Source organism: Phaethon lepturus, unplaced genomic scaffold (genome assembly GCF_000687285.1).
Source record: "Phaethon lepturus isolate BGI_N335 unplaced genomic scaffold, ASM68728v1 scaffold12192, whole genome shotgun sequence".
NCBI lineage: Eukaryota > Metazoa > Chordata > Aves > Phaethontiformes > Phaethontidae > Phaethon > Phaethon lepturus.
In genome coordinates this window covers 19,913-47,871 of record NW_010523626.1, presented here as the reverse complement: position 1 = coordinate 47,871, position 27,959 = coordinate 19,913, and the positions used below count along the sequence as shown (strand labels likewise).

Here is a 27,959-nt window from a genome sequence, read left to right as displayed (position 1 = left end):
TGTCCCCCCCCCCCCCCCCCCCAAACAAAAAAACCTAAACAAAAAAAAACCCCAAAACTTAATAATTTTCGAACCCATCAGTTTCCTGATTAGTGCCTTAACTATATAAAAAATTAATTACCCTTTCTTCTATATGCTTGATCTTATCTCTTGAGACGGAGTATAAGCGTGAACAGATCAAGAATTTAAGTTGACATAGTTTTTGAAAAATATTCCAGACATGAAGAAGAACATCGACGTCGTGAAGAAGAGATGATGCGTCAGAGGGAACAGGAGGAATTACGACGACAGCAGGAGGGAGGATTTAAGCCAAATTTCATGGACAATGTAAGTAAAATTCTATGACAAAAGTCAAAATTATAAAAGAATTTTTTTATTGTAATGTTTTTTTATACACTAGGTATTGACCTTCCACCTTCTTGTTCACTGTATTTCCTTCAGTATTCCATCGTTCTCATGAGGGGAGTGGTACAAATTTAGTAGTGTAGTTATTCTCTTGTACGATGGCATCACTGTTACTTCTCCTACAGGCTGGTGATGTAACATTTCAGTTAAGTGAAAGTGTTCAGATAATAATGTGCCTTTTTTATTTGGGGAAATTATTTTTTCCAATAAAATAATAGAATTTTTCTAAGTGGGAGGTCATGGGAATAAATGATGTTTCCATGAGAAGGTGTCCTGGTCTGACGGAAGGTTTAAATTTTAAACCAATTCAGGCTGTTAAGCTTGTTTGAATTGTTTGGTTTGGTTTATGCTTAACCTATTAAGAATAATATACTTCAGAAACAAAATGGGTGGTGTTAACTAGGCACTCTCCCCTTTGACCCTACTGTAAAACTAGGATGAGGAAACCTCAACATCTTTACTAAATGAGACCAAAAGATTATAAAGGTGGGGAAAAAAATGGTCCTCTGCTATAATTTCTACATTATTTATATTAGTAATTTAGGTGTGTTCTGCCTCTGAAGACTCATCCTGCAGGACTAGCAAAATGGTGGTATCAGAGGAGTCAGCTTCTCATTTTTCATGATCTGTTTTGGTCAAGGGTATGATTTTTTTTTTTTTTCCTACCAACCAAAGCAGTTAAATGAATGCAACCTGTATTGTGAATGTGTTAGTTTCATGTGAGGAATGCGTTAGTTTCATGTGAGAAGGATACCTTTTAATATTACAGCTATTCTTAGTGAGGAAGCAATGAATAAGTGATCCACACAATGCTCTTCTACGTTATTATAACAGCTGTACTCTGCAGGAGGGAATTCTGCTCCTTGGTACATAAATCAAAAATAAACCACTGGTTTCTCAGATACTTTCTGATTATGTGTTTCGTGGAAGACATGCTTATTTTACATTCTATACTATAACATTTTCTGTAGGTTTGAGAAGACTGTATTATGTATATTCTGAGACACCCTAAGAGAAGTTAGAAGATAAAAAATGTCCTGTTCTCAGCAGGACATCTTTTTTTCTGTCCACTGCCCCTTAGTGTTTTTAGTAAAGATGAGGAGGAAGCAAAATTGTTCCTCTGTTACTAACAGCTATTAGTTAATTCTGCTGATTGTGTGTTGAGAAACTTGCAGCGGAAAATAATCATTTATTTCCATATGTGCTCACACTAAAAAAGGCATGCTGAAAGCAGTTTTATTCTTTGGGGTGATGAAGATCAAGAATTCAAAACTTGTAACGTCCTTTAGTGTGTTCCCATGTATTGTTAAACATACTTTGTGAAATAGCACATAGCAATTGTCTGATGTAATTAGAAATAGCACTTACCGATTGTGACTTTTGTAGTGCCAAATAAGAAACTTCATCTTGCCTTAATATCTTCATGTAGCATCTTCTGGGGTATCCTGATTTTCTGACCCTATAAGCTACCTGTCAGAATCCTTTGGTGGCTGATCTGTGAGACCCGTGCTACTCACTGCAGAGTGCTGCAGAAATGGGAAGCTGGGGAGCCAACCCACACACTTGAGATGACAGTAGCTCCCTCAGATTCCTTTGCTGTTAGGAGATTGTGGCCCATACCCTGCAGCTTGGGCTGCTGGGAAAACTGGATAAGGTTGGCCACCGCAAGCTCTGCTGGTTTTCTTCTTGCAACTTTCTTGAGTCAGTATTATTTAGCCCCTGTGCTTGAATTGCTTGCCACAGTTTGGCCATCCTCGTGCTTACCTGCATCTTTAAATTCTGAAGCGTGTGTGAATAGAAATTGATCAAGTTGGTGTGCTGGACATGGGAAAAATGTATCGTGAGAATGGAAGAGGAATGGTTAAAATGGAAAGCACTTCAATCACTATGCATAGTTTTTGTGATTTTTAGATGATGATATTTTCTTGGGGGAAAGGTAAATGTGGCATAATACTTTGGAATAGTGTAGCTTTCCCAACTGGGTTGCAATACTTGATTTGTGTGTTCATCTGGAACTAATTAATACACTGCAAGAATACGTGGATGTAGTGGTGCAGTGACAATCCTATCAAAAGCATTATATGTTATACAAGGGAATATATAGTACAGGTGGTAGTTTTTTAGTATCATGTGAAGTTAAAGTGGCATTAACAATAATTAAAAAAAAAACATTTTCTCTAGTTTTCAGACTGTTCTTTAGTATTGTGGTTACGTGTTGACATATGTTTTACTTCCAATGTCCTTTGGACTGTAAAAGAGGAAGAATTGAAACAAAATTAGAATTGATGTATGTGCTTTCTTTAGCAGCTGTTTTGAATAAGGGCAGTTATGTAACTAAGCATGGCCTATCATTTTATAGATGTTCATTATAACATATCTTTAGGTAACTGTACTTAAGTTGTGTAGTGTGAATGGGAGTTTGGAAAAGCCTTTGCATTTTGCAGCAGAGAAGAATTGTAAACCATTGCTGGAGATAGCAACATGATACATCCAGTCTTTTTTCAATTTAATAGAATTTCTTATACAACTAAATTTTTTTGATTTATTCTTACTAATACTTGTTTACTGTGAACAGACTCCAGCTGGTAATTACTTCTAGTCTCAGATTACTACTGTACATACACTGAAGAAAGTTATTCTCTGTTTTAAGAGTTTGAAAGTTACGTCTTGGTGGATATTGCATTTTATGATACTGGTGGATAGTTTTTACCATATCAGGTCTTGATAAACTCTTTTGGCATAATCCTTATAACATATTAAAGTCTTCTGCCAACTGTGTATTTAAAAGGAAAATAATAATTGTTTCTAATCCTTGTTTTTGTTTCTTAAAAGCTTCGAAAAGTAAGCTTCCTTCACTTATATCCTATTCCTTTTTACTGTTCAGTATAAAAGAAGGACATAAATGGTAAGTGCAATGACAACTTCTCATGTAAGGCTGCAGTATTAGGCTTTCCTGTTTAAAATTTCTTTCTGTATCCTTTCCCTAACTTGCTAAACTTCGATTTTTTCAGTATGACTACTTTTGAAAAATGTCTTGCGGTCAAGTTTGATGCAGTTACCAGTTACTTGGTTTAGTTACAGATGATAAAAATATTTTTTGTGTGGGGATTTATCTTCCTGAAGCATTCTTGTTCATGGTGATGTTGTATGTTAAAAATCTGATTGCATTGATTTTAAATCTAGTGGGCAAACTAGTGATACTTAAGCAATTTATTAGTCTAGTTGTGTGATCTCTAGTAAATAAGTTATTGATAAACACTTTTGTATTTGTTACGGTTTTTTCCTTGCTTTCTAAAAGTTGGTTAATTGCTGTTACAGCTCAATATATATGCATACTAATTTCATGATAGCTTATTCAGGAAACTTGTTTTTCTGTAATGTTTTGCTTATTTTTACTTTGCATACATATTTCTTGCTAAAAGAGGAGCTTGCTGATGGTGACTGGAGACAATATTTTATTTTTCATCAGCACAAATATTTAAATAGTACTTCTAAGTGCTAGTAATACATTAATTATTCAAACTGTGCAATGGTTACTATGCTATTGTGAATGGCTTACATAAATTTACATTGTCAAATCTCCATCAGAGCTTTTTCACCAAATAATTCCAGTTCCAGGAACTACTTTTATTCACGTCACCAACTTAGAAGAGTGAAAGGAGAGTTGATTTGGATTTAGTGTATTAAAATAGTTTTAATGTGTCTACAAAAGAGACCAAGATACGTAGGAGTTGTAGTCTTAGTTTTATGGTGCACAGACTTAATTCTGTAGTAACACTGCAAAATAGTGTCAAATGGGCATTGTACTTAACGAAACAGTAGCTGTGATACTGGCCTGCAGTTTACAGCTCTTCCTACTGATGGTTTAAAGAGGGATTGAATTTGAGATTTCTGGGTGTCCTTGTCCTCTTCCCTCCAAGGAGACTCCGCCTTTTTCAACTGTAACTTGTGGATGTAGGGAACTGTTTCTTGTGAGTTCATGAGTTTCAACTTCTGAATGCTTGCTGTTCTTTCATGTGAGACTGTACATTAAATACTTAGCTTTTTAAAACTCTTAGTCTTTTCAAAAACTGTCTAGATGTTGTTTTGCTTTCCTTTATGTTTTCTTACACAGAAGCTGCTCAAGTATGTTGTGTAAGTATCAGCCTAAAGTGGCAGCTGCTAAAGCACTGGTGGTTGCCTCAGCAGCAGAGATTGTAGTGGGCTTGAATCAAAAGATGTAGACAGATGAAAGCAAGGGAGTAAAAAAGCACATCCCAAAGCACCAACAAAGTTCATAGCTTCAGGAATGCCAGAAACTTGATTGAAAAAACTGCACTTAGCCTTTGTTGTAGGAGTTTTGTCCTTCTTTGGAGCGATTTATACATCTAGCTTCCCATTTCTTTATTATTTAGAGCCTACTGAGGTATATCTTATCCCTCACTTCTGCATTCACTTGCAAGTTAAGTAGTAGATATTTTTGAAAGAAGACTATCAGTTCAATTTCCTTGGACTTCTGTAATTCAGTAAATAGTTTTTTGTACTTCTTGGCTCTTAGGTGACTAGAACTGCCTTTTTTTTCCCCCCTGTCTTCTGATTCTATTATGCTCAAAAGCCCCAGTTATGTAAGAACTTAGAATTCTCACTGCAGGATTTTTTCCTACCTTATTCAAAACTGAACTAAGCTGAGGCAGATTTCCAGTAATAAATAAATTAATGAACATTTTGAAGGATTGTCTCAAATTTGATCTGTTTCTACTAGTAACAAATTTTGGTTATTTTACCCTGACAGCCTAGTGTACTTAAGCTGAGGGTGGTGAAGTTTTGTGAGGTTGTATGAATATAGTCTCTGTTTCTTAACAAACTGCTTTAAAGCTAAGCTGCTTTATAAAAGCTGTTTTGTAGAGTTTAGTTGGGAAAGATAAATGACTTCATTATTGCAATCCAGCATACGTACTCATGGAAGAAGTAGTTACTGTTTGACACCTTAAAAGCCTTTTAAGGTAAAACTAGCTCAGAGAAAGGCTGATCATTAAATGTAGAACTGAGAAGAAAAAAACCAAACCCAACCTGACAACATTCCTTTATTCCTGCTTTCTTGGCAGTGGTTTTACTTCAGTGATCAAGTTTCTTCCAGTGCATCAAGCAACATAGGCTAGGCCTTTGAGCAAGCAGTTTATAAATATGCAATTTGTGGTTTTGTGGGTGGGCTTAGGTTTGGCAGTAGCACTATTTTTTTTTTTCCAGGATTGGAGTAATATGTATCAGTAGATGCTTAAATCTTGCATTTCTTGTGTCCCTCAACTAGTGTTTTCGATATTAAATTTGGTGATTTAGGTAAGGATAATTCCTTAACAGGCCTTAAAATGTTCACATTTTATTATTTTCAGAAACTAAAAAAATTATTTTCTGCCCTTAATTATACTGCCAGGTATCAAAACTGTCTTAACTGTCATACCTGCTTTTAGTCTGAAAAGACATTGCATAAAAATCGATGCAGAACTTCAGCCATCTTTTTGTAGCATATTGTGTGTCTCTACACATAAATTGAAGCTATTTGTGGAATAAGATACTGCTCGGTTGCAGCTGTTTGTTTCATTACTCTTTTAGGGCGGTTCATAATTGACTTTCTAGATTATGTTTTTATGTATATCAAGGTTGCTATGGTGGTAATTTTTCAGTAATGCAACAACTAATCATTACAATGTTGCATTTAGTTTATAACTTCGTATTTCAGTGTGTGTGAACTGTGAATATTAAGGATAATGTGATAAGTTTTCCTTGAGTTATATTATAGATATTTAGGAGACTAAAATCTTTTACATCATCTTCTAATGTTTGCACAAAATGCTTTAGAACATAATACTATTTACTTCATGTGAACTTGCAAAAACAGAACAAGTGACCATTCATAAGTAATTTTTGTGCTGTCGAAAGTGCATAAATCTCAAATATAAATTTAGGTGTTGCAGTACTACTTGTAAGCATTCCCAGGTTTGTTTTCCTCTATAGTAATTGATAAGGAATTTTTTGTCTGTGTTTCTTAGATTGTTTGGTTTTGTTAATAATTTAATTTTCTTTCAGTAAGACTAATGGATCAAGAAACTAAAAGAACGCTTTTCTAAAGATACTTCATATGCAATAGAAAAATGACATCTGTCTTTGCCAGTCGTAGTGTTTCATGAGGCCTCAGATTTAGCAGATGCCCTTTTTGTTCAAATATTAATGAAAAGACTTCAAATGCATCTGGTGTGCTTGTTTATAGAATGCTCCATTTGTGTACTTAGCTTCTTCGAGTATTTAATTGATTTTACAGATAAAAATGAAAAATCTATTAAAGAGCAGATGTCATAAATCTATATTCCATATTTTTAACATAATTTCTGAAAATTGTTGCTGCTCACAAGGTAAAAAAAAATAAAAATCTACTTACCTAACCTAAGTTCCTCACATATTGAGTTCTTCTGTTTTCCATTTTCTGACAAGCAAGAATGAGGCTTTTATTAATAATTAAAAAAAAATCCTTTGTTAATGTAATTGTTTGATAAATGCCCTACATATTTGAAGAAACCAAAATCAATGTTGCCTTAATAATTTTCATTTTTTCTTCCTCAGCTACTGGAGTTAAGTTTGACTTGGAGTTTGTACACGTATTTACCCAGACTAAGAAGAAATTAACTTTCAGTTTCAGTTGGCTACTTGGTACCCATTTTGGAGTCATTCTCCTGTCTAAATCCTGAGTTCTCACTTGGTGGCATTGACCTGCAGCCAAAATAAGTTCCTCTGCTTAGAAAAGTTTGTCTTTATTCCAAAGGGTCTGTATTTAAAGAAAGAATAAAACACCCAGAAAGCAGTAAGTGAGTCTGTAGAAATTGTATTTTTGATGTGAGGAAACCTGTTAGTGGATCTGTTGCTTAATGTGAGGAAAGTTTATTTATAGATCTGGTTTCTCTCTCAAGAGGCAGTGCTTTCTGAGTATTTTTTTTTCTTACTGTGAGCAGTAGGCCACTGACCTTTTGCTTAGCATCTGACGTTTTGCTTCAGTAGCTCTCACTGAGTGAGAGTGGTAATGCAGTAAAATGAGACATAGAAATTAACTTGTCTTAATGAGGTTGCCTGTCTTTTTATACCAGGCTAAATGCTATTTTTACTTAAAATATTTAGGAGTTTTCTCATTGATTATTTTACAAGCCACTTTTCTGTAGTGTAGGCATCGGGTAGGTTTATCTCATTACCAGAGCTAATGCTTTTTTGCTTGTTTTGGGTTAAATCTTCCATGAGGAATACAGAATTGAAGTCTGATATTTGTGTCTTCCATCAAGTCTTTTTTTAGTTTCCACTGTAATTTGCCAGAGGTTAGGTGTTATTGTTGATGAATTAGCATTTTTAATAAGTAGTGGTTTTTGGAAAAAAAGATGAGATGAGGTTCTGTAGAGCTATTTTGTAACAGTTCAAATAAGTAGTTTAATATCTTGGTTAATAGAAACTAACATTTAAAGAGGCAATTAAATTTATTTAAGGTTTACCATTTAAAGATGTTTTTCCCAAACATTACGATTTCCTGGAGTGGCTAATGGCTCACTAATTTAAGGTTAGCATTGTGTAGGATGAAAGAGTGTTTGTATTAGCTTTGTTTTGTATATGACTTGAAGCACACTGCTTTTACTAGTGTGCTGAATGCAGTTTTGTTGATATACTTGTGGCAGTTTAGCTGGTGTCTTTTCTAAATGTATTAATACCAAAGATCTGAAAAAGGCAATATAATGTTGAAATTAGGTTCCTCAAGCTTGTTTCTCTTCTGTATATGGTGCTGGTTTTTATAATCCTTTTAAAATTTTATTTACTTGTGGAGTCCTTGTATTTGTTGCTCCCAGCCTTTTCTGAATTATTAAACATTTGTTTATCTATAGGGAAACTTGTATGTTCTTTAGGTAAGAACTAGCTATTTTTGTTTGTCCCTATTCATTGTGATTCCCATTGTGTCCCTAACATGATTCTGATCTTTGGGTCTTTTTAGGTATCTTTTGATGAAAGCAGACACTGTAGCTTAAGAGTTACGATGCGTGGACTTAGGTCAGGTGATTTAACTAGAAAACATTTTTTTAAAAATCCATTTGGATTTGTTCAGATGACCAGTTTCTTAAACTGTTGATTAAAGTACTAGCATTGCCTGGTACAATGTATATTGTTTTCCTCAGTCAGAGCTCTGTTTATTCAAATGATAAGTGTCTGTCTTCATTCAAGCCTACCTCATCTTGCTCCTGTTTCACAGTAAATGACCTGCAGGTTGTATAAAAGTACTAGCTGGAAAACAATGGAGTGCTGGAAAACTATGGAGCCTGGTTTCATGCCAGGAAGTTTCATTGATGCTTCTTTTGTTCATGTTTTGTATGTTTAAGTGCTGTATGTGTGGATGGGCCAGATGTTGGGGAAACCTTAAACATTGAACTATTCTGATTGTAAGAAACATTCATAATGTATAAAAGACTGCATATGTATGTTAGAAGCTTCTCCTACAGGACCTCTTCGTAGTGATGAAAATATGCTTCGATCTTGATTTAAAACTTTAGCTTTCAGCTGCCTTTTGGCAAATACTTGTACATTCTAATCGCTTGGTAACTCAGATCAGTTATTGGATAGCAACTACAATTGGACTCTTTTTGTGTTACAATTTAGTCAGCATGCATTACATCTACTCGGTGAGGAAAAATTGCTAATACAACAGTCTGGAAGAGTCATGTTTAGTATACTGTGGCTATAACTAGTGCTGCTTTTAAAGTGTTTTAAGTTGGTTTTGCAATGTTATATTTGACATTCCAATTAAGTTGTTAGATTTTTACATAACACTTCATGATAAAGGATGTTCTTGGCTGGTTAATTTTTCTTCTAAGTAAACATTGATGATATTGAGTTCATCTCACCCTTGATGTTGCAGGTGGGGAAAACTGTTGTTTTGAATCAGCCCAGTGTTCACTCTTTTTGAACATTTGCTTAGATTTGTTTAATGTGCAAGGAAAATGTAACATTTGGGAAATCTAAAATGCAACATTGTTTTATAACACCCAATTTTCAGTTAAATATTTTAGTGTATTTCTGCATGATGGTATAGTTAGCCCAGGCTTTCTTACCAGTTAAACAGCCCTTCAACTCCACACCCACCAGGGTGAATTGTGGAGTGCATCTTAAATTAAATCATTTGCAACTTGTTCTGTGGAAGTAAGGTATCCTCCATGCTTCCATGGATGTCTGTTTTGATACTTCAGTTCTAAGCTGTAGTATAAGATTCTCTAATATGCCTCTGAAAATGTGAATATATTGTGAATGTAATGTGATTATATTGTATGTATCAAGTGTGAACTTGGAGATATGGTGGATATTGCTTTCAGAAAGTATTTTTGCAGGTAAGTAGACAGTTAAGTGCCTTAAATTGATTACAAATGAAAAAAATATTTGTGTTATGTTCAGCTGCTGAACTATATTTAATTTATATTTTTAATATCATTACTGCCATTAAAAAAATGAAGGTAATAGAAAGGGGAAAAGTGTTTTCATATGTTGGTTCCATGGAACTAAAGTGGTTCTTAACTCCTGTGGAACTGAATTAATTGACAGAATGTTGCAATGAGGAAGTTGCAATCAAGAGAGTTAATATATAGATATGTTTATTTTAAAATATTTTTTAGATCTGTTACAGTGGTTACCTTCTCTAAGCACCTTTGTCGTGTGAAAAATGATTTCTGAATTATATCTTAAAATATTTCAGAAGTAGAATTTTACCTTCCTTGTGAGTGTTAGTTGTTAGATCAAGGGGAAATTTTGACAGAATACCTCTGTTCCTGTTTGCTCTCAAATGGTCAACAGCAGTGACACTTGGGGGGGAAAAAAAATATATCTTTGCAGTTATACCCTCAGAGAGTGCTTCATCTGTATAGCCATAGACAATGAAGGGACATGGTAGGATTTTCATTTACCTGAACAGATGATGTAAAGATGACTGAATAGAGGCATGTAATTAAAGTAGTTAGATTTTATTCCTTGTTACTGTTTATATGCAGTTTGTTTGGGGCCAGATTTTGCCATCAGGTTTTTGGCTAGTAAATGACATTTCCCATACATTGTGAGAAAACGAGGAACTATAGTTAACTTGCGTTTTTAGTCAGTTTTATTCTGTAGATGTTGTGTATACAATATTTTACTGTATTAGAACAAATGGAAATGGGAGAGGTGGGAAGAATCCTCAGGAAATAGTGATATGAGTGCAGTGTTTTAAATGCAGTATTAAAATTCAGAGAAGCAGCAAGTAACTACAAGAGAAAATAAAGAAGCAGAAAAGACAAATCTCAATATGGAGCAAAGTTCTGTAATCAACAGATTAGGTTCTACTGTAAAAGTTTTACTGTCTAATTTCACAGAAGACATTCAGAAAAATTCCTAGGCATGTAGACAACTTCTGTACTTGTGATAGTTTTTAGTATTGAGGATGGGTGAATATCTCTGCATCCAAATCAGTGACTGAATTCTCAGTTGTCTCCATGATACAGTGTCAATGCATGAATGTCTTTCCAAAAAAACACGGAAGTTTATACTACTACCTTTTCTGGCTCAGACACTACATAGTCTTTTGTTCATCTCTTCTGAGATGGAAACCAATAATCATTATTCAAATTTTTCTCACATGATTTTGAATTTTCTTTGTCTTTTCTAGTTTGCGTGATTCTAGTTCAGGGAAGTGGTTATTTTCTGCTTTTCATGACATAGGAGTGAGAAAATGTCTCCATTGTATAACAGTTCAAGTATTTTGCACTGTTCTAGTTTAGTTTACTTTCCACTGCAAACTTAAATTGGGGGGGTGGGGAGAGGGAATCAATCTTTGACAGTATTTTAGCTGTTTGCTGAGAGGCACTCTTTGCTGCAGGCAGTTTTCACTCTAAGGTATTAGCCATTTTCAGTTTCCTTTCTTGTGAAGTAACTTCAACCAGCTCTTAAGTTGCCTTCTTGCATCAGTATTTTTCTACAAGATTTTTTAGTTTTGCTTTTGCTAATTTTGAAGTAGTAGGTCAAATATTTCCAGGGTGGAACAAGCCCAGTGTATCATATGCAGGTTGAGGAGTAGCAGGAGTGCTTGGGAGTCTTTGATGTTGTGAAAAATGGTACTTTCCTTTTTCAATGTTGGCGTTTTGGTCCATGTTTTATAAAAAGAAAATATATCTTTTTGATGCAGTTTTATGTTTTTATATATATACACTCATATTTTGTGTGATGTCACAGGTTGCTCTCTTAGAGGTGGAATTAACTAGAAAATTTTGTATTTAAAAAAATTAGAGAAAGGGACACCTGAAATCCAAGTAAAATCTGGTAAATAAGATAACGGTTCTTCTGCATTATAAAGGAAGGAAGAACATGTGGACTGCTGCCTCTTATAAACAACAGTTGTATCTGGAAAGTATGAAATACAATTTTTTCTTGGCCAAGATGCAAGAACAGCAAGTATATTAATGTACTGAGCTGTCCTTTGACTTAGATTTTGAGGAAGACTTCAAATCTTACAAGTCATATTGAAACTAGTTTTAAGAAAAAAGATTACTTGTAGCAGTATCTTTTGAGATAATAGTAATGTAGCGGTTGTCCATGCTTGAATGTTTTCAGTACTTGTAATCAGATTGTGTTAGTAAGACTTTGCAGCTTCTGTAGATGACAGTCTTTTTAGAGTGCTAATGTGTACAACAAGATTTACATTATAGTGTTTAGTAAAAATGTGTTGCATTTTCTGGGATCTTCTAGGCTCCTTGATGCTCACAAATTTGAGGGGCCTCTAGATGGTCTGTGGGCTTACGTCTTTTAGATTAGCCTAGTGTCTGTCTTTTCTGTATTAGTGTTTTCTGTCAGGGGATTATTAAACATTGCTGGTTAGTGAGATGTCCCCTAAATGTATTTGTAATATGAGTAATATTAGTGCAGTTAAACTGCTTTCTTTTCCAAAACTCTCAGTGTAGACCTGACTTAAACATGGCATGAGGATTGGTGTGTTGACAGGAAGTTAGCTTCTTCAGGTTGGGTTTTGTATCGTGCTGTAGGAGGATGACTTAAAAAACAAAGCATACTGGGAGGATTAGAGTTATTTAACACTGTACTCTTCCCCCAAAAAAACCCAACAACTTGCATGTTTTGGAAAGTAGAAGCTAGTTTTACCTAAGCAAAGGAGGATGTCAAACTGTCTTCCTTCTTGTAAAGATCAGAAATGGCTGGTATTAAAATAATGGTGAATTTAAGAGAGTATGTAACTTTCTTTTTGAAAACTGTTTCTGCTCAATCTGTAAGATTGAAGTGTTGAGTGTGTGTGTGTTCTCTCTTTCTCACATAAAACTGCAATCCATTTCTGTCTTTTCCACTGTTAATATTTTTAGGTGGTGCACTGAGATACTATTCAATACTTAGTTAATGAAGTTGTGTAATGGAGTACTATTGTACCCAATTCTTAATTCTGTGTAAAATATTCTTCTATGTGTTACAAGGTATATCAAGACTGACATTTTCAATATACTATGATAGCTGTCTTGCACATTAACATAAAATTAGTATTATTTTTTATTACAATAGATCTGTGTTTTTAAAACATTGTTTGAGGTAATTTTTTTTTAAGAATAACTTGAATTTAGAGTAGTAAATATTTTTGGCTTGTTTGAACTGTATTTGTTTTCTTTTTCTTGGAGGGGTTCAGATGCTGAGGACTACACTCAGCAAGTGAGTGCTCTCCCAAAGATGTGAAAGGGAAATGAAGGAAGGCCCCACAAAACTTGAAGACCTTTCTTGTTTGTTCCCAAACCAAAAAAATAGAGACTAAAGATCCCAGTGCATGGGGGTTTTTCTCAAATACCTTGCTATACTTTTGCTGTTAATTAGTTTTAAAAGATATTCCCCTGTTTTAATAACATTGATATTTCCTTTACAGTATTATTGAAGTGATGGAAATATATAAGAAATGCACTGGTGTAATAATAGATCTTTTTTCAATGAGGGAAACAATTCTTGTTGTCAACAGCTATAATTATCATTGTTACTACCATTAGGAATGTTTTTCCAACTTGTAGTATTTACTGGAATATATATATCTGCATATATTTCATGCAGTGTGTATTCCTGTTTTTACCGATGTGATAGGTATTTTAATGTATAGTTTTTTTTTTAGTGATGTAACTTAGTGAGGCATCGCCATCAACTCTGTTCATGACTTGAGCCACCGAGGAGAAAATTGGCTTTAAGTTATCTTCTGTAGCCCTATTAGAATGTTTTTCTCAAAGACCAAGTCGTGTTGAGAGCTATTAAACCTAATGAAAATTCTTTTTATTAGAGTTCCTTTTTAAAAATAGGGCTGTGTAGTTTCCTGTTACATATTGTATAGCTACATTTACTTTAGCTGTTGTCTAGTTTAATCTATTTGATTGTGTAATTTTGTGTGAAGTGAGAGAGCTTAACTTACTTTAAACTCCTGGGTGGGAGCTATCAGTTGGTTCATAGAATTCTTGAGTAGTTTAAGCTGGAAGAGATCTCTGGAATCATCTAGTATGATGTCCAGCTCAGAGGAGAGATTAGCTCTAGATTTAGGTTGCAGTGCTCAGGAACACACAGAAATCTTGTGTTTTGAGAGAGAAGTGTTTTTCATTTAAAATTATTTAATATTACTGCCTGTGATGGAATAAAATGAACTATTTTGGAATATCATAACTTTCAGAACTTACATATAAATCTTAACTGATGGATAAACCAAAGAGGGAAGGGTAACAAGAGGGCTGGGTGGAAGAGAGGTCTTTTATTAACTCCTTCCTGGCAGCTTTACTTCCAGTGAGCCTAGTCATTGGCTTGAAGTAGTGGAATATTCTGAGAAAAAAACCAACTAATGCAGAGCCAGAAGTATCCCCCGAATTCTAGTTCTAAGTGCCAAACTAATGATTTTAACTACTTGTATGATTTATGTCTTTAAAATATAGGCGTCTTTCAGTAAATTACAATTTTGTGTAAATTTAAGGGACTTAGGCCTCCTGGAGAGGCCTTTGGAAATAATTTTTCTTTACCTAGAAAGAACTTAATGAAATAAGCCACTCTGGAAGGGAGTAATGAATTCTAGTAAGAGGTGCAGAAACATCTTACCTATTTTGACAAATATAAAGTCTGCTAAAGAGTATAATGCAGTTTCCATGTTTCCATGTTAATGGAAACTGGTGACAATCAACAGCGCTGTGAATTACATCTCGCTCTACACACAAAACTTAGCAAAAGTGCTACTAAAGTTTATGGGGTAAGTGCTCTTTTGGTTTTTTTTGAGAAGGGTTTTTCTTGATGCTGTCTCTTAGCATTATTTTGGCCACTATTCCTTAGCTGAAAGGTGAGTGAATAGTCCTATGATAATTGAGAAGTGCATCTCCTGGCTACAAACACTTGAAGAAAACTGTATGATCTGTCATCTTAGTATTTCTGTTGATACCTTGCTTTTTGCTTTTCTGAAATATTCCATGCCATATTTATTCCATACTAGAATTTTTTGACAGTTTTGTTACCATGAATATTGCATCATTTGGAGACAAGATTTTTCATTTTCTTCTACAATTGCAAGGCCTGTTTCCAGGGGAAAAAAAGTAGTATTGTTTTGTCAGTTAAAAAAGCTATTTATAACTGCTTGCATTTTTATTTTCAATGTGAGGAGGGAATTGCATCTGATACATTCTCCTGTATCAATTCTTAGGAGTCTTCTCAAACCATTAGTTTCATGGTTTTGTAGAGTGGATTTAAAAATATACTAATACATTAAAAAAAAAAACAAACCAGAAGAATCAGCTTGGCAGTTCTGTTTATACTTGGACTACTGGTATCAATGGTGATTGAGGTGTGCATGATGATTGAATGTTGTGCATGATATACCCTGAATGCTCAAGAAGTCTTGTTTCTAATAATTGTAAAAAGGGGAGAATCCATACTATATTAAATGTACAATATATACATAATTTGAAAACTGGGAGTATTCAGTATTTTTGTGTAGATCTACAGTTGACATTCAAAGCAGTTGGAATTGTGAGAATCTCATTTTTAATGCTTGTATCTAGAGTAATTAGCAAGTATAACGCTGTAATTGCCATCATAGCAGTTTTTCTAAAAGCAAATTACTCAGATAAATCAGACCTTCTTGAGGTTTTTTTGCATTATTGAGTTGTGAAGTATTTTACAAGACTCCTGCAACAGAAGTAATTTGGAAAGCTTTCTTTTGAGTTGTGTAAAGATTTATCCTTTTACAATAAGTGATTATTCTTTGCTTGCTTCCCTTTTGTTTTTTTTTTGTTTTTTTTTAATCTTCCTAAAGCTTAAATTACACCTTACTACACATCCTTTGTCTTAATGGCTTTCTTTTCCCCCTATAATTGCCTATCATCCATTTTTCTTGTTCTCTTACAGTTTAAGTTGTTTTCCCAGGTACCGGGTGACTTCGGAGGTTCTTAATTGCCTCCCTACATATTTCTCTAATAAAAGTTTAGCCCTCCTCTCTTGCTGCTCAGTTTTAACACCCTGTTGTGGGTAGTTATGGGTGGCTTCAGGGAAGGGGCTGAAGCAGGCTGATACTCAACCGAAGAACGGGCAGCTGCATAGTGAGGAAAAGAAGCTCTGAGAAGATAACGCTATCATTGTTATGTTCTGCAAAGGGTTTGAAGCTCTCAGGTGGGCTGGAATATCAACCAGCATTGGTTTGGCTACTCTGTTTTAACTGCCTGTTGGTATGCCTTTGTTGTATTTTGGGCAAAACCTGTGGAACAGTTGATCTAACTTACCTGCAATAACTTGTTTATGCTCACATAGTAAATAGCTGTCTAGGACATGATGTGTGTGGGATAGGACTGAATTTTTGTTATCATCTGGACTCCTGCAAATACAAGTTTTGGCCAATTATCTAAATACATGTTTTTATAGTTAATATGTCAAGCATTTAGTTGCATTAATGATATATGCTGTCAGTTAACATTTGAAATTGTGTATTTTCTCTATTTGTCTTAAATTTGCTAAATCTGTGTTAACTGTACAGAAGAATTTCCTCATGCTGAAAAAAGAACATAGTTGTGAACATGCAGCAGTAGGAATAATAATTCTTGTAGGCCTGTTGGTAGTTTAACAGGCAGCAGAGATCAAAAGGCACATTTATGGATCTTGAGTCTGTAGCTGAAATATTTTTTTATATGGTAATAATTCAACACCAACATTAAAGCTATAAAACAGCAAATAATTACTTCATATTTTTTTATTACAAAGGTTAGACTAGATCAAAAAAAGTAAAAGTTACAGGTTCTACTCTTTGTTGTACTTACTGTTAACTGAAGACTGGTAGCATTTCAAGCTGAGAAAAAACATTGGTTTATTGCTAGGAGGAAGTGTAGTGTGCTTTTAAAAAGAAATGTATGTTATAGCTTGCCAGTGCTTCTATCCTTTGTGAAGAAAACAAGTCAAGTTCTAGTAACTAGACAGCTTTATAGTGCTGTACTTAATATCCGTATCTAGCTGGTATTGTACTTGGCCCTGCCTTATATGGCACATTTTACATTAAAAAAACCAGCCACTAACTTGCAGTTGAACCTGAGATGCATCAAGTAAGTTACGTGCAGTAATTCAAAATCTGGTACTTTACCCTGTAGCTGAAGAGTATCTCACAGCTTTTCCCTGTGGCATGTCCTGTTTTCACATATGCACATATGCATGCGTGTGTGCATGCACAGTCTGATTGATATAAATTGATGGCCATGATGGGTTTTCTACCATGTTGGGCTAGGGATTGACCTTGGGGATGATATATCACTTTTACTTCTGCTGCTTCTTGTCAGGGCTGAGGTGTAAAAGCAGACTCAAGACATCAACAAGGTTGTGTGCTGATTTTGTGACTATCCATTGGTATTAATTTGTGAGTGTGATTTGATTCTAATAGAGCTGCTGATTTTACTTAATGTCAGTTGACATTACTGTGAAAGGTCTGACAAAGTAGTTGCATGTTCTGTTACAAAGGTTTAATGGGGGTTCTAGGGTAAGAAAGAGAGGTCCTTCTTAGTGTTCATCAACAGCCTTTCATAGATGGACCTTAAAACTGCCTGTTTCTTGCCTTTTCCTTTCCCCACTAAGCAGTGTTCTTTCAAAAATAGTGTGTAATCTTAAGTTCTTTTTCTAGGTTAATATGAATCACTAGAAACAAAGTTACTGACCTGAGAGCCTTTTGTTATGTATCTTATGACAGTTTCCCACACCAGGGTACTTTTGTAAAACTATTGACTCTATTCTGTGAGATATTGGTGTCTGCTACTTAAGTGTTTGAAGATAGAAGACTCATGCTTGGCATCCTGAACATGATTGAACAAAAAGGAGTTTTGTGAAACTGTAAAAATACTATGAATTTGTTTTGATTTGATTCGTATTTCAGTTTAAAGGTTTCTTTTAGCAAGACTGATTCAGTTGCCTAGTATATGGAATTGTTTTCAAAATGCATCTGAACTTACACTCTTAAATCGTAAGTGGAATGATTTTCAGAATCAGGTAAATTTTTTGTGTATGCTTATTCTCGGCACACATGTTCACTCAAGAGTGGAATATGCGTTAAACATTCTCGATGAAAATTTATGAGAAAAAATTGTTGGTATAAGTTTTACTAGTTTTCATTTTGAACTGTGAATTTGTTTCTATTTCATCCTTTTGATGTAAGCAGTAATACTAAAATACCTTGGAATTATCTGTGATAGGTGTACTTTGTTTTCCCCCAAGTGATGATTTTTGCCACTCTGGGTACTATCTTTTGAGTGTTGTTTCGCAGCAGGCCGTGGTTCATGATCAGTAATGTCAGAACTGCTGACTGAATGACTTGAGCATCAATTGAATCTGGATCAATTTGGTGTGTTATTTGTCTATTTAATATAAATGCATGTTACATAGTTTATGTTGATACTGCATTTTTATGCTGATTTCAAAAGGATGGTCAGTATCTGAACTTGCATAGCAATAGCATGATATAATTTATCAAAAAATGTACCACTACCAAGTTAAGTCAAAGCTATTTGAACAAAGATGAACCGGCAGACTGAGTTGTTGTACCATAATATAAGACTGATATCAGAGTTTTGTTTCCAATTAACACAAGCATGTTTGAGTCATGAAGCCAGATTGACTGTGGTATTGAACCACGGCCTTTAGGCAATACAGTAATAAGACCTCTTTATTTACAGTTAAATGTAAATATACTGCTTACTAATGAAAAACAACATGTGAAGATTATTCATTTGCAGTTGATCAGATAACTATTTGGGAACTTCAGTCTGCTGCATCTGATAAATTAAACTTGTGATATCTAACCTTTATTTAGCATTATGTGAAAATGTACGGCATTGCTATATTGAACTTACTCCATTTGACTTTTTAAAAATGGGAGAGTATCGTTAACTTTATTCCTTGTACATTTTTTAAATCAATGGAAACTTTTGAAACTTGAACATTTTTATTTTCATGGAGTAAATGGGAATGTTTTAAGTTCTAAGAATGATAGGTTGACCATGAAAACTATGTTTACTTTCAGAGAGAACAGGAAATGAGAATGGGTGATATGGGTCCTCGTGGAGCAATAAACATGGGAGGTAGGGATCTGAAGGAAAAAGGCTTCTGTAATATAAAATTTCTTTTTCTTTGGGACTGTACATGTTACTCAAGCACTATTAATGAGTGACGACTACTCGTAAAAAGGAGTAAACAGTAGTAGGAAATAAAAAAAAATTCTCACGTTTTGCTTCCAAACAGCTGGGAGTTTTTTGACTACCTGTAGGAGAAAAATATGTGCAAATTAAGTGAAACAAAAGGGTGGGGGAATGTGATGCTCTAAAAATTATCTGATACAAAAGAGAAATTTTCTGTTCAGAAAATATTTCGTGTTCTTTTGGAGGGACTAAGTAGTCACAGAAATTGGGACTGTAATTGCATACAGTGGAATGATGTAGAGCTTAAAATTGGTAAGTTCTTCTTGACATACCTAACAAAAGATTAATGAATAATGTGGTTGGTGTTCTACTAATTTATTGCGAGTCTGTATTTGCAGATATTCTCAGTTCACTTTTGTGCCTTAAAGTATCGCCACTGCTAAATACTGTTACTGTGAAGTCTGGAAAAGTACATTCTTAATAATTAGTGCTTGCTCCATATATGCAGACTGAAACAGTTTGGAATCCTACTTAACCAGAAATAAGACTGAAACTTAGAATGCTACTTAAAAAAAAAAAAAAAAATCCTCTTACTAAACTGTATTAACTGTCAATATCTGTGTCTTGGAAGCTTCCTGATACTCATTTAAAAAAAATAAGATGATGATTTACAAAAAGTTAATACTATTTTTACATATTTTAAATTTGAAAGTACATATAAAACTTAGTAAACATTGTCAGTTGATCTTTTCAGTAATGTGAATTTGTAGACTAACGAATCTGCTGAGTCCAGATTTTAAAATACATTATTCACCATTTCCTTGCATTGAGACACATTTATAGCTGCAAAATAGAAATAGGCTTTTTCTTTCAGGGAAGATGAAGAGCTTTAAAAAATAATTTTAAAGGAAGACATTGTGAAGTTATTTACAAATAATGAGCTGAAGTGTAAATTGTGACTAATTATTTTGTAGTTGTACTTTTGCATATTATTGTAGTGTACTTGAAAATGTTACTTAATTAGGAGACTTTGTAAATATTGATACTGTGGAAACTACTAATGCCAGTTGTCCAAATCCACAAGGTACACTTTTTACATACAGATTTTAAATGTGTGTTTATAGCAATCTGTTCACAGCCCTTTTCTTGTCAGGTTTTAATGCTTAACAATGATGTTCATCATAAGTCTTGCTCTGTGAGCTTTGTGCTATGACTTTTGATGTTAAACTTGATGCAGATGCTTTCAGAACTAAATGTTTATTTCCAAAAGAGGTTACAGGAACAGTGAACTACTATTTTAAAAAGGGAAAAATATCCATTGTGAATAGGTAAAGATAGTGCTTGTTTCCACAGTATCTGGATTTTAGGTTGTCTCACTGTAGAGATTTTTTTTTTTTTCCCAGCCCATTAACAACCCCACCACTACAAGCAAAAAAACCCTGATCCCAAAAACCTGTAGTAGACCTTTAAATATTAGACCTTTAATTGTTGTTCTTAGCATCTTTTCTCAACATTTCTGTTGGAACTGTAACTTTATTTTTAACTGGCCTTTATCTGTGCCATTTGTGACTTTTCATCATGTGGGATAAGTTGGGAGCTGGAATATCGTCAGTGAGGGAAATACCAGCATGATACCATTATTAGAAAGCAAGGTATCTTTGTGGTGGATTGAATTAGTGTTAGGCTGACTTGTGCAGGACCACTCACTTTTACATTTTATTCTACAGCAAACAAGTTCTGAGGAAATCTGTATGCCTCACCATAGCACTTAACTGGATCTGTAATGCTAGGTGCAGCTGATAAACTTCAAATGGGGGGGGGGGGGGGGAGGGGAGTGTTTTAAAAAGAAAAGCTTTTTTTGGGAACCATCTCTGCATTGATGAGGATTATTGACTGTGGCTTGTTGCCAGCTGTGCCAGAGTTTGGCATGTGCAGTTCAGACACTTAAGAGTGTACTTTTTCAGCCCTCCAGATCGCAGAAGATGACTTTTTTTAGTGTCTGCATTGTGGCATGAACATGGATGACTACTTTCCATTGTTGCTGAACCTGGTGCAGTGTATTAACTGCTAACATCAGTGTCCCACCAAAAAGAATGGACAATCAATGGTTAGCTCTTAGGGTCTGCTTCAGAGCTAGGAGGACCTCTGAGCTATAGCTGAAATGCCACAGTGGCCTCTTGCAGGGCCCCACTCTCTCCTCGCATAACACTCCTCAGTTGTCCTCCTGTCAGAGCTGACTCTGCCTGAAACGGCTTAATAATATAGAGGTTTGATAGTGTAGGTCACTGTATGTCACCCTGGAAGCAGTATGGGTGCATTTATATGATACAGAGGTTAAGAACTTTGTTGCAGTTGAAGGATAAGCGGACACTACCTGAGTGTGGCCAGCTGGCTAAGTTTAATTAAGTGGGTAAGCAAACCAATAACAGATAATTGAGCATTGACTGCTTTTAGTTTATGGCACTACTACCAGCACTGCACTGCTGTCATGATAGTCCTGCAGAGTACTTCTAGCCTCAAGATAAAGATTTCTCCTTACATTGGCTGTTTCCTTCCATGTTCAGTCACTGAATGGATGACACTGAAAAACAGTTTTAGGGCATATTCAACTGTAATTCTCTTTAATTGTAGCTCAGTCTTCTACCTTCTATATGAACTGATCATGGTTGTGGGTAGGTAAGAAGCATCCGACTTCTGCATACCTTTGTTTTGGCTCAGTGTCATAAGGAGAGGTCTTGGGAGTTTCTCATTACTAAGCTCAAATGAGTTCTGCTTTTCAAAATTACAGGATTTTTCTCTTATCACTTCTAATGAACTTGTGTAACACATTACATGTGCTACTGTGTTGCATGGGTTGTTTTTGCTTAAGCAGCTTGGCATAATGTATATGATCAAGCCCAGGTCTGCAATTTTAGCAGCAATACCTTGGATGCAGTGCTTTCACTGACTGCTGTGATATGTATAATCAGGATAGGTAATAATGGTGCAAGTTTGCATACCTGCAGGTAGGCACAGTACTGTATCTGTGCTAAATGGTCTGCTTACAGTGATGTGCATTTATATATTAATTACTAAAGAAGTTACAGTTGTGATGACAGGTGAGAGGTTGATTTTTGGAATAAGTTTATTAGTCTAGCAACACGTCAGATTTCTTGATATTCTTGTATGTTATCATGACTTAAAACATAGGCTAGATTCCAAAGGCGTGTCTTCCATTATCAAATTTTGGATGCACACTTTTGGCTGAAAAGGGTGGATTATCATTGTGGGTGGAAAAACACTTGCATCACCGCCAGTCTTAAAGTCAGTATTTCATAGTAGCAGACATAAATGATATATATAATCACACTTTTTTCTTTCTTATAACAACATGTGAAAATGTTATGAAGGCAATTTTACCTACCTGTTGAGTATGTTAGTGAGTAGTGGCAGAGTGGTGTTTCTTAGCTCAATATTATACCTAAATGATCTCCTCAAAAGATGTCTTTAAGCTTTTCTTCTGGCTCTTGCTGTGAATCAGAATTTTGGAGGTGACTGTTCTGTCACTTTCAATTCTAACAAAACTTCCCTTAGTTTTCTGGTACTTTTACTATAATAAATGTAAATGCAAGATTTATTTATGCCGTATTACAAATAATTTATTGTAAAGCTGGATAGCACCTTTGGTGTTGCTTTTAGATGTTAGGCTAATTCACTGTTAACACTATATACAGTTAACATAATACTGGTAGAACAGTTCTTAAGAGCAAATGTATATTTAGTATGTTATCATCCCTAAAGAGGCAAGTTGCCTTATAGCTGTCAATTACTGCAAAATCACTTGAGGTTTTTGCTAATTTGTGATGTGTATACTGCTTTTATCTGCTATATGAACACTTCAATTCCTGCACAGAAACTGTACAGCTATATTTAGCTGTAAAGTTCAGGATTTTCAAATACATGAGGGAGATGATGTAATGCAAAATAATAGGGATTAAAGAAAATCTGTTTAAAAGCAGATGATTGAGATAAATGTACAGTCTCAAAGAATAATTTTTTTATTTTAGTATTGGAAGTCTTGTACATTTGGCTTTTTAAATATTGTAAATTGTTTGTTTATTCTTGTAAAATTCAGATAGGACAGCTCTAAGTATAGATTGTTTTGCATAGATGCGTTTAGCCCAGCACCTGCTGGTAACCAAGGCCCTCCTCCAATGATGGGTATGAATATGAACAACAGAGGAACTTTACCTGGCCCTGCAATGGGTCCTGGTCCTTCCATGGGACCAGAAGGAGCTGCAAATATGGGAACACCAATGATGCCAGATAATGGAACAGTGGTAACGTATCACAAATTTAATTACTTTGAATAGCTGTCATGTCTCATGGCCCATTTTTGTTACCAAAGATATTTTCACACTGGGTAAGAACATGTTACATGTTTTGAATCTGTTAAAAGTAATTGATTAAAGCTTATTCATGCAAATTTATTTGCAAGAGAGAAGGGAAATCTTTATTTGATATTACTATGAAAATCTTGCTTCCCTTGGGAATGAGGCGAGTTCTTTGGTCAGTAACCTGACTTTAAATTGCAGTTAGCATATACAGCACTTTTGGTAAAAATTTGCATGTATGACCTGTCGTGAAAAACTCACTGATAGAAAGAAATAATTTCTGTGAAATGAAGGAGGAACACCCTACCAGAGTAATCTGTAAATTTAAGCATTTGCTGTTTTTTCTTTTGTGAAACTAAATTCTATGTATTAGCTTGTTGGGGTTTTTGATGAACAATTAAATGTTGGAATCTATGTAGTGTGAAGGTATCTTTGTGTAAACTATTTAATTTTTTTAAAGTGACTTTAGTGTTTTTTGTATTTGCTTTCTAATGGTGTTGAAAGCATGAGATTATGACAGTAATTATGCCACTTAAAAATCAAGTATGCCAACAGCTGTTAGGGATAACTGTCATATCAACCCAGGGAAAACAATATTGCCCAGTTGCAGGGGTGGTAGGGAACATCTTGTATACATCTGAAATTTTTTATCAAGAGCAGGTATGCTACTGGGATGCAGTTAAAGCACTAGCCATTTTTGTTCTTTTCTCATAGCCAGTAACTTTTCCAAGCTGTAATGTCTTATGTAGAGAAACAACTGTATAATTTTTAATCTAATTTTTACGTATTTTCCAGTATTATGCTGTACATAGATATTTGGGATGTTCTAGTGGTGGTGTGATACAGAGGAGTATATAGTACAAACAGTGATTCCATTATAGTTTTATTGGAACACAGAATCATTTTGTAGCTGTATTTTTTTTTTATATGCCTTCTCAGCAGTATCTGTCTGCGATTTAGCAATCTGTATAATGAAGTTTGGACAAAATCCTTTGCTCCTTAGAGGAAAATGAGATTTTGATTGAGCACAAAATGAGTCTGGTCTTACCAGTTAAAGGAGAGGATCTCACCTGACTTGAGAGGAGCCAGCTCATTTTATCAGTTGTATCATCTCTCACAAAGCGAAGGGATGTGTTTCACAAAATACTGTTTTCAGAGATGCTTTTGCTGGAGACCAGTGTGTTACTGGTCACATCTGGAACATTCTCTTGTGATTATATGGACACTGAAAAAAGAGGTATAAGGAAAAGAACATAATATAAATCACGGTATCTATCTCAAACTGTTGTTTTTCTACAAAAAGTCATTCCAGGTATGGAAATGTAGGGAATATACTGACACTTCAAATGCATGTTTTAAAATAAAAAATTTTTTACTTCCATTTTTCCGTTTTCTTCTGCATGCTACTGAAGGACAAATTAGATGCTCTTCCCTCCCTCCCCCCAATTTTGGACTTCCAAGGTTTTTAACTTGGAGGACAGGCCCCTACAGAAAGGCATAGCCTTATTGTATTTTTGCTGCTGTTGGAAAGACACTCAAAGATCCTTCGAGGGCTGTCTACTAAAACAGTAAGAGTTAATTTCAGTTTCCACTGAGAGAGATGGAGAATGTGCTTTTTAGACCATAGAAATGCAGTTTCCATTTTTTAAATTGGGTGCTTTCTGAAATCTTTTAGGGGAAGGTTAGAGCAATCTTCTTTTTGTTCAGTGCAGTCTTTTGAAACATAGATTTATCTTTGAACATAACATTTTAAAAACAGTTTTTTTTTTCTCCCCCTTTTACACAATACTTTATTTGGTGTAGTTAATTCCTGCAGTTTCCTTGTTAGCTAGAGAAAGGGGCTGTTGTTGGAAAGAGGACTTGACTTCTTGTCCAGAAGTCAAATGGTAAAAATTATCAGGAGTATGTGATGAGCTATTTGTTGAAATTCATATCCGTTGCTAAGAAGCTGGCATGAGTTAAAGATAATTTTAAAACATTTCTTAACCAGTGCTGCAGATTTTAAGGTACTTTGGGGCAGTAGTAGATCTTGATGCAGCTGTTGAAGTAACTTTTCCTTATTCAATGTCAAATTTTAAACAATGCACATACATACAACCGTGATCTAAGTTGCATAATTTTTTTCCTATATAAATATAGTGCTGTTTTAAAATAATATACATATGAATTAGCAGTAGAACTGTTGAGCTCTACTACTGTTACTGGAGTTAGACTTTCAGAGAATTCTTCTCTTATTCAGGGATATAAAGTGCTAGTCTTGTATGTTCTTGCTGAACTTTGAATACCTGGGCAGTTAATGTAGATCTCTGTACAGAAGGAATTTCTTCTGAAAGCATAACTGTTCTCAGCAGTGAATTATGAGTTATTTTGAGGTCTGATTGTACCATATATCTATGCTTTTAATGGTTTATGTTATGTTGAGTTAATGTTTTAAATTTCATCATGTGGGGTTCTATTTTTATCTACTTGAATAAATACTGAACTCCAAGTGCTCAGATGCATGTTTTCTGTTTTAGGTCTTAATTGCTATAGCCTAATAAATCTGTGTAAGCACATACACCTTTATTAATATTAAGCACAGAAATAAGGAAAATAAATGTGGAACATGAAATGGATTTTCATCTTATATTGATATTTCAGGTTAAGCTGTAGATATGTAACAAGTTTTTTAAAAGCTAGGAATAGTCCCGTTATGCATTTTATCACTAGTTGCGTCAGTTTATTTGGACTGGATTTTAAGTCTAACTAAAGATTCCTGAAGTGCTGTACAAAAGGCTGACTCCAAGCAGTATGGACTGAAATACTTTTTATACCCACATAACTGTGGATATAAGTCTTCAGATTATATCGTTATTGAAAGAATAAACCTGCAGTCTCTAGAAATACAAAAGCTGATTTTTTTTTTTTTTTTTTTGCTAGTTTGACAACGTTTCTGTGTCTTAATGTATTTAAGGGAGAAGCATTGTAGTTGGTATATAAGGCAAAATAGAGCTCAGGTATAAAATTATTGTTTGCTGTCTCTTCTGGTATGTAGAGAATATGTATTGCTTCAGATGTGCTTGAAAGGATGAAGTTACATTTCGTACCAGAGTTGGTCTTAATACTTAAGTTTTTAATTTTTAATTTATTTTACAAAGTTGGAGCATAACATTAGCACTCTTTAATTTCCAGCTCTTTTTCCATAGTAACTAATTGAATTGCTCCTTTCTTCCCTCTATGTGTGATCCTGATTCTGCTGGACTATCTGCTGAACTTCATGACAACATCACTTGTGGTTTTTGTTGTAACTCACATTTGGCATGTTCCAAATGGACTTGTATTAGCATAATGAGAGATTCCCTCAAGGAGGTCCATCACAGATGGGTTCACCTCTGGTTAGTAGAACGGGCTCTGAAACTCCTCAGCCGCCAATGAGTGGTGTAGGTGCCGTGAGTGGTGGACCTGGTGGCTTTGGTAGAGGAAACCCAGGGGGCAACTTTGAAGGACCTAACAAGCGTCGCAGATACTAAAACTTATTTCATTCCTTACTGTTCAGAAATTCCAGTAAAAAAAATACGGCAATATGCCTTCATAATTTTAGCTGTTATCTGGAAACGGTTTTATTGTTATTGTAGTCTTTAAAACAGTTTCTTTTGTAAACCTTTTTTTGTATTCAGTCATAGGCTTTGTAGTATAGAGCAGAAATGACGCAGATCATTATGTAAGGCAATGTGTTTGTGACTCTAGCAAAATACAATGTGTGACTATGCTGTAAAATGTGCCGTTATCTGATTACAATAAAATACAAAAATCACTTGAAAGGATTTTGGGAATGTTATTACTAGTACTGGGTGAGAATAATTTTATGCTTATAATAAGTGGTGTCATTTTCATTCTTGTGTAGTTTCTACTATGTGTCAAGAAAGTTTCGTTCTTAATAGTGAATCTGTTTAGCTAAACTGCATGTTGCAGTACATACTAGGAAAGATTTATATCACAACTGCTTTTGTTTGTTTTGACTTTTGAAGGGCATAAAATTTTATACAATGTTCTCAAGGATACTGTGTCCTTATATCTCAGTCTCCATTTGCAAACTTAGTCACAATAGGCTTAGCAACAGAGTATATCTGTTACATTATTGGAAAATTTAACTGGGTGGGGGGAGACTTTGGAAAAAGAATCTGTATGTATGCTTTATTCATAACAGTATGAATGAATTTACCTAAACCATACTTCTACAGAAGAAAAATTGTTACGACATCTATGTGTTCTTCTGATCCTGAAAATATCTTGCCATTGCATGGAAGGACACATTTGTGCAAGCTGGTGTAAAACCTTCCACTGTGTATTGCATCATAATAAGTATGTTTGCCCTAGCGGTTGGTTTCAATAGAAACAAGTCTGTTACCAATGATTAATTGTTTAATTAGGAGGCAAATACATGTTTTACAGTTAAAATGATTGTTCATTTAGAGTAATATGCATTTAGAAGGATTGCACATGAATATTCCTGATAAATGTTTTA

General features: G+C 34.7%; 1 protein-coding gene across 1 annotated transcript in view; it reads left to right on the top strand.

The window, feature by feature from the left end:
• PSPC1 (paraspeckle component 1) overlaps nt 1–27,258 on the top strand; it is a 40,158-nt gene extending 12,900 nt beyond the window's left edge. The window contains exons 6-9 of the mRNA XM_010282162.1: nt 219–327; nt 18,968–19,025; nt 23,232–23,401; nt 26,779–27,258. Coding sequence (XP_010280464.1) covers nt 219–327; nt 18,968–19,025; nt 23,232–23,401; nt 26,779–26,964 — 523 coding nt within the window. The 3' untranslated portion in view covers nt 26,965–27,258. The remainder of the gene's footprint in view (nt 1–218; nt 328–18,967; nt 19,026–23,231; nt 23,402–26,778) is intronic.
• Nucleotides 27,259–27,959: the final 701 nt, after the last annotated feature.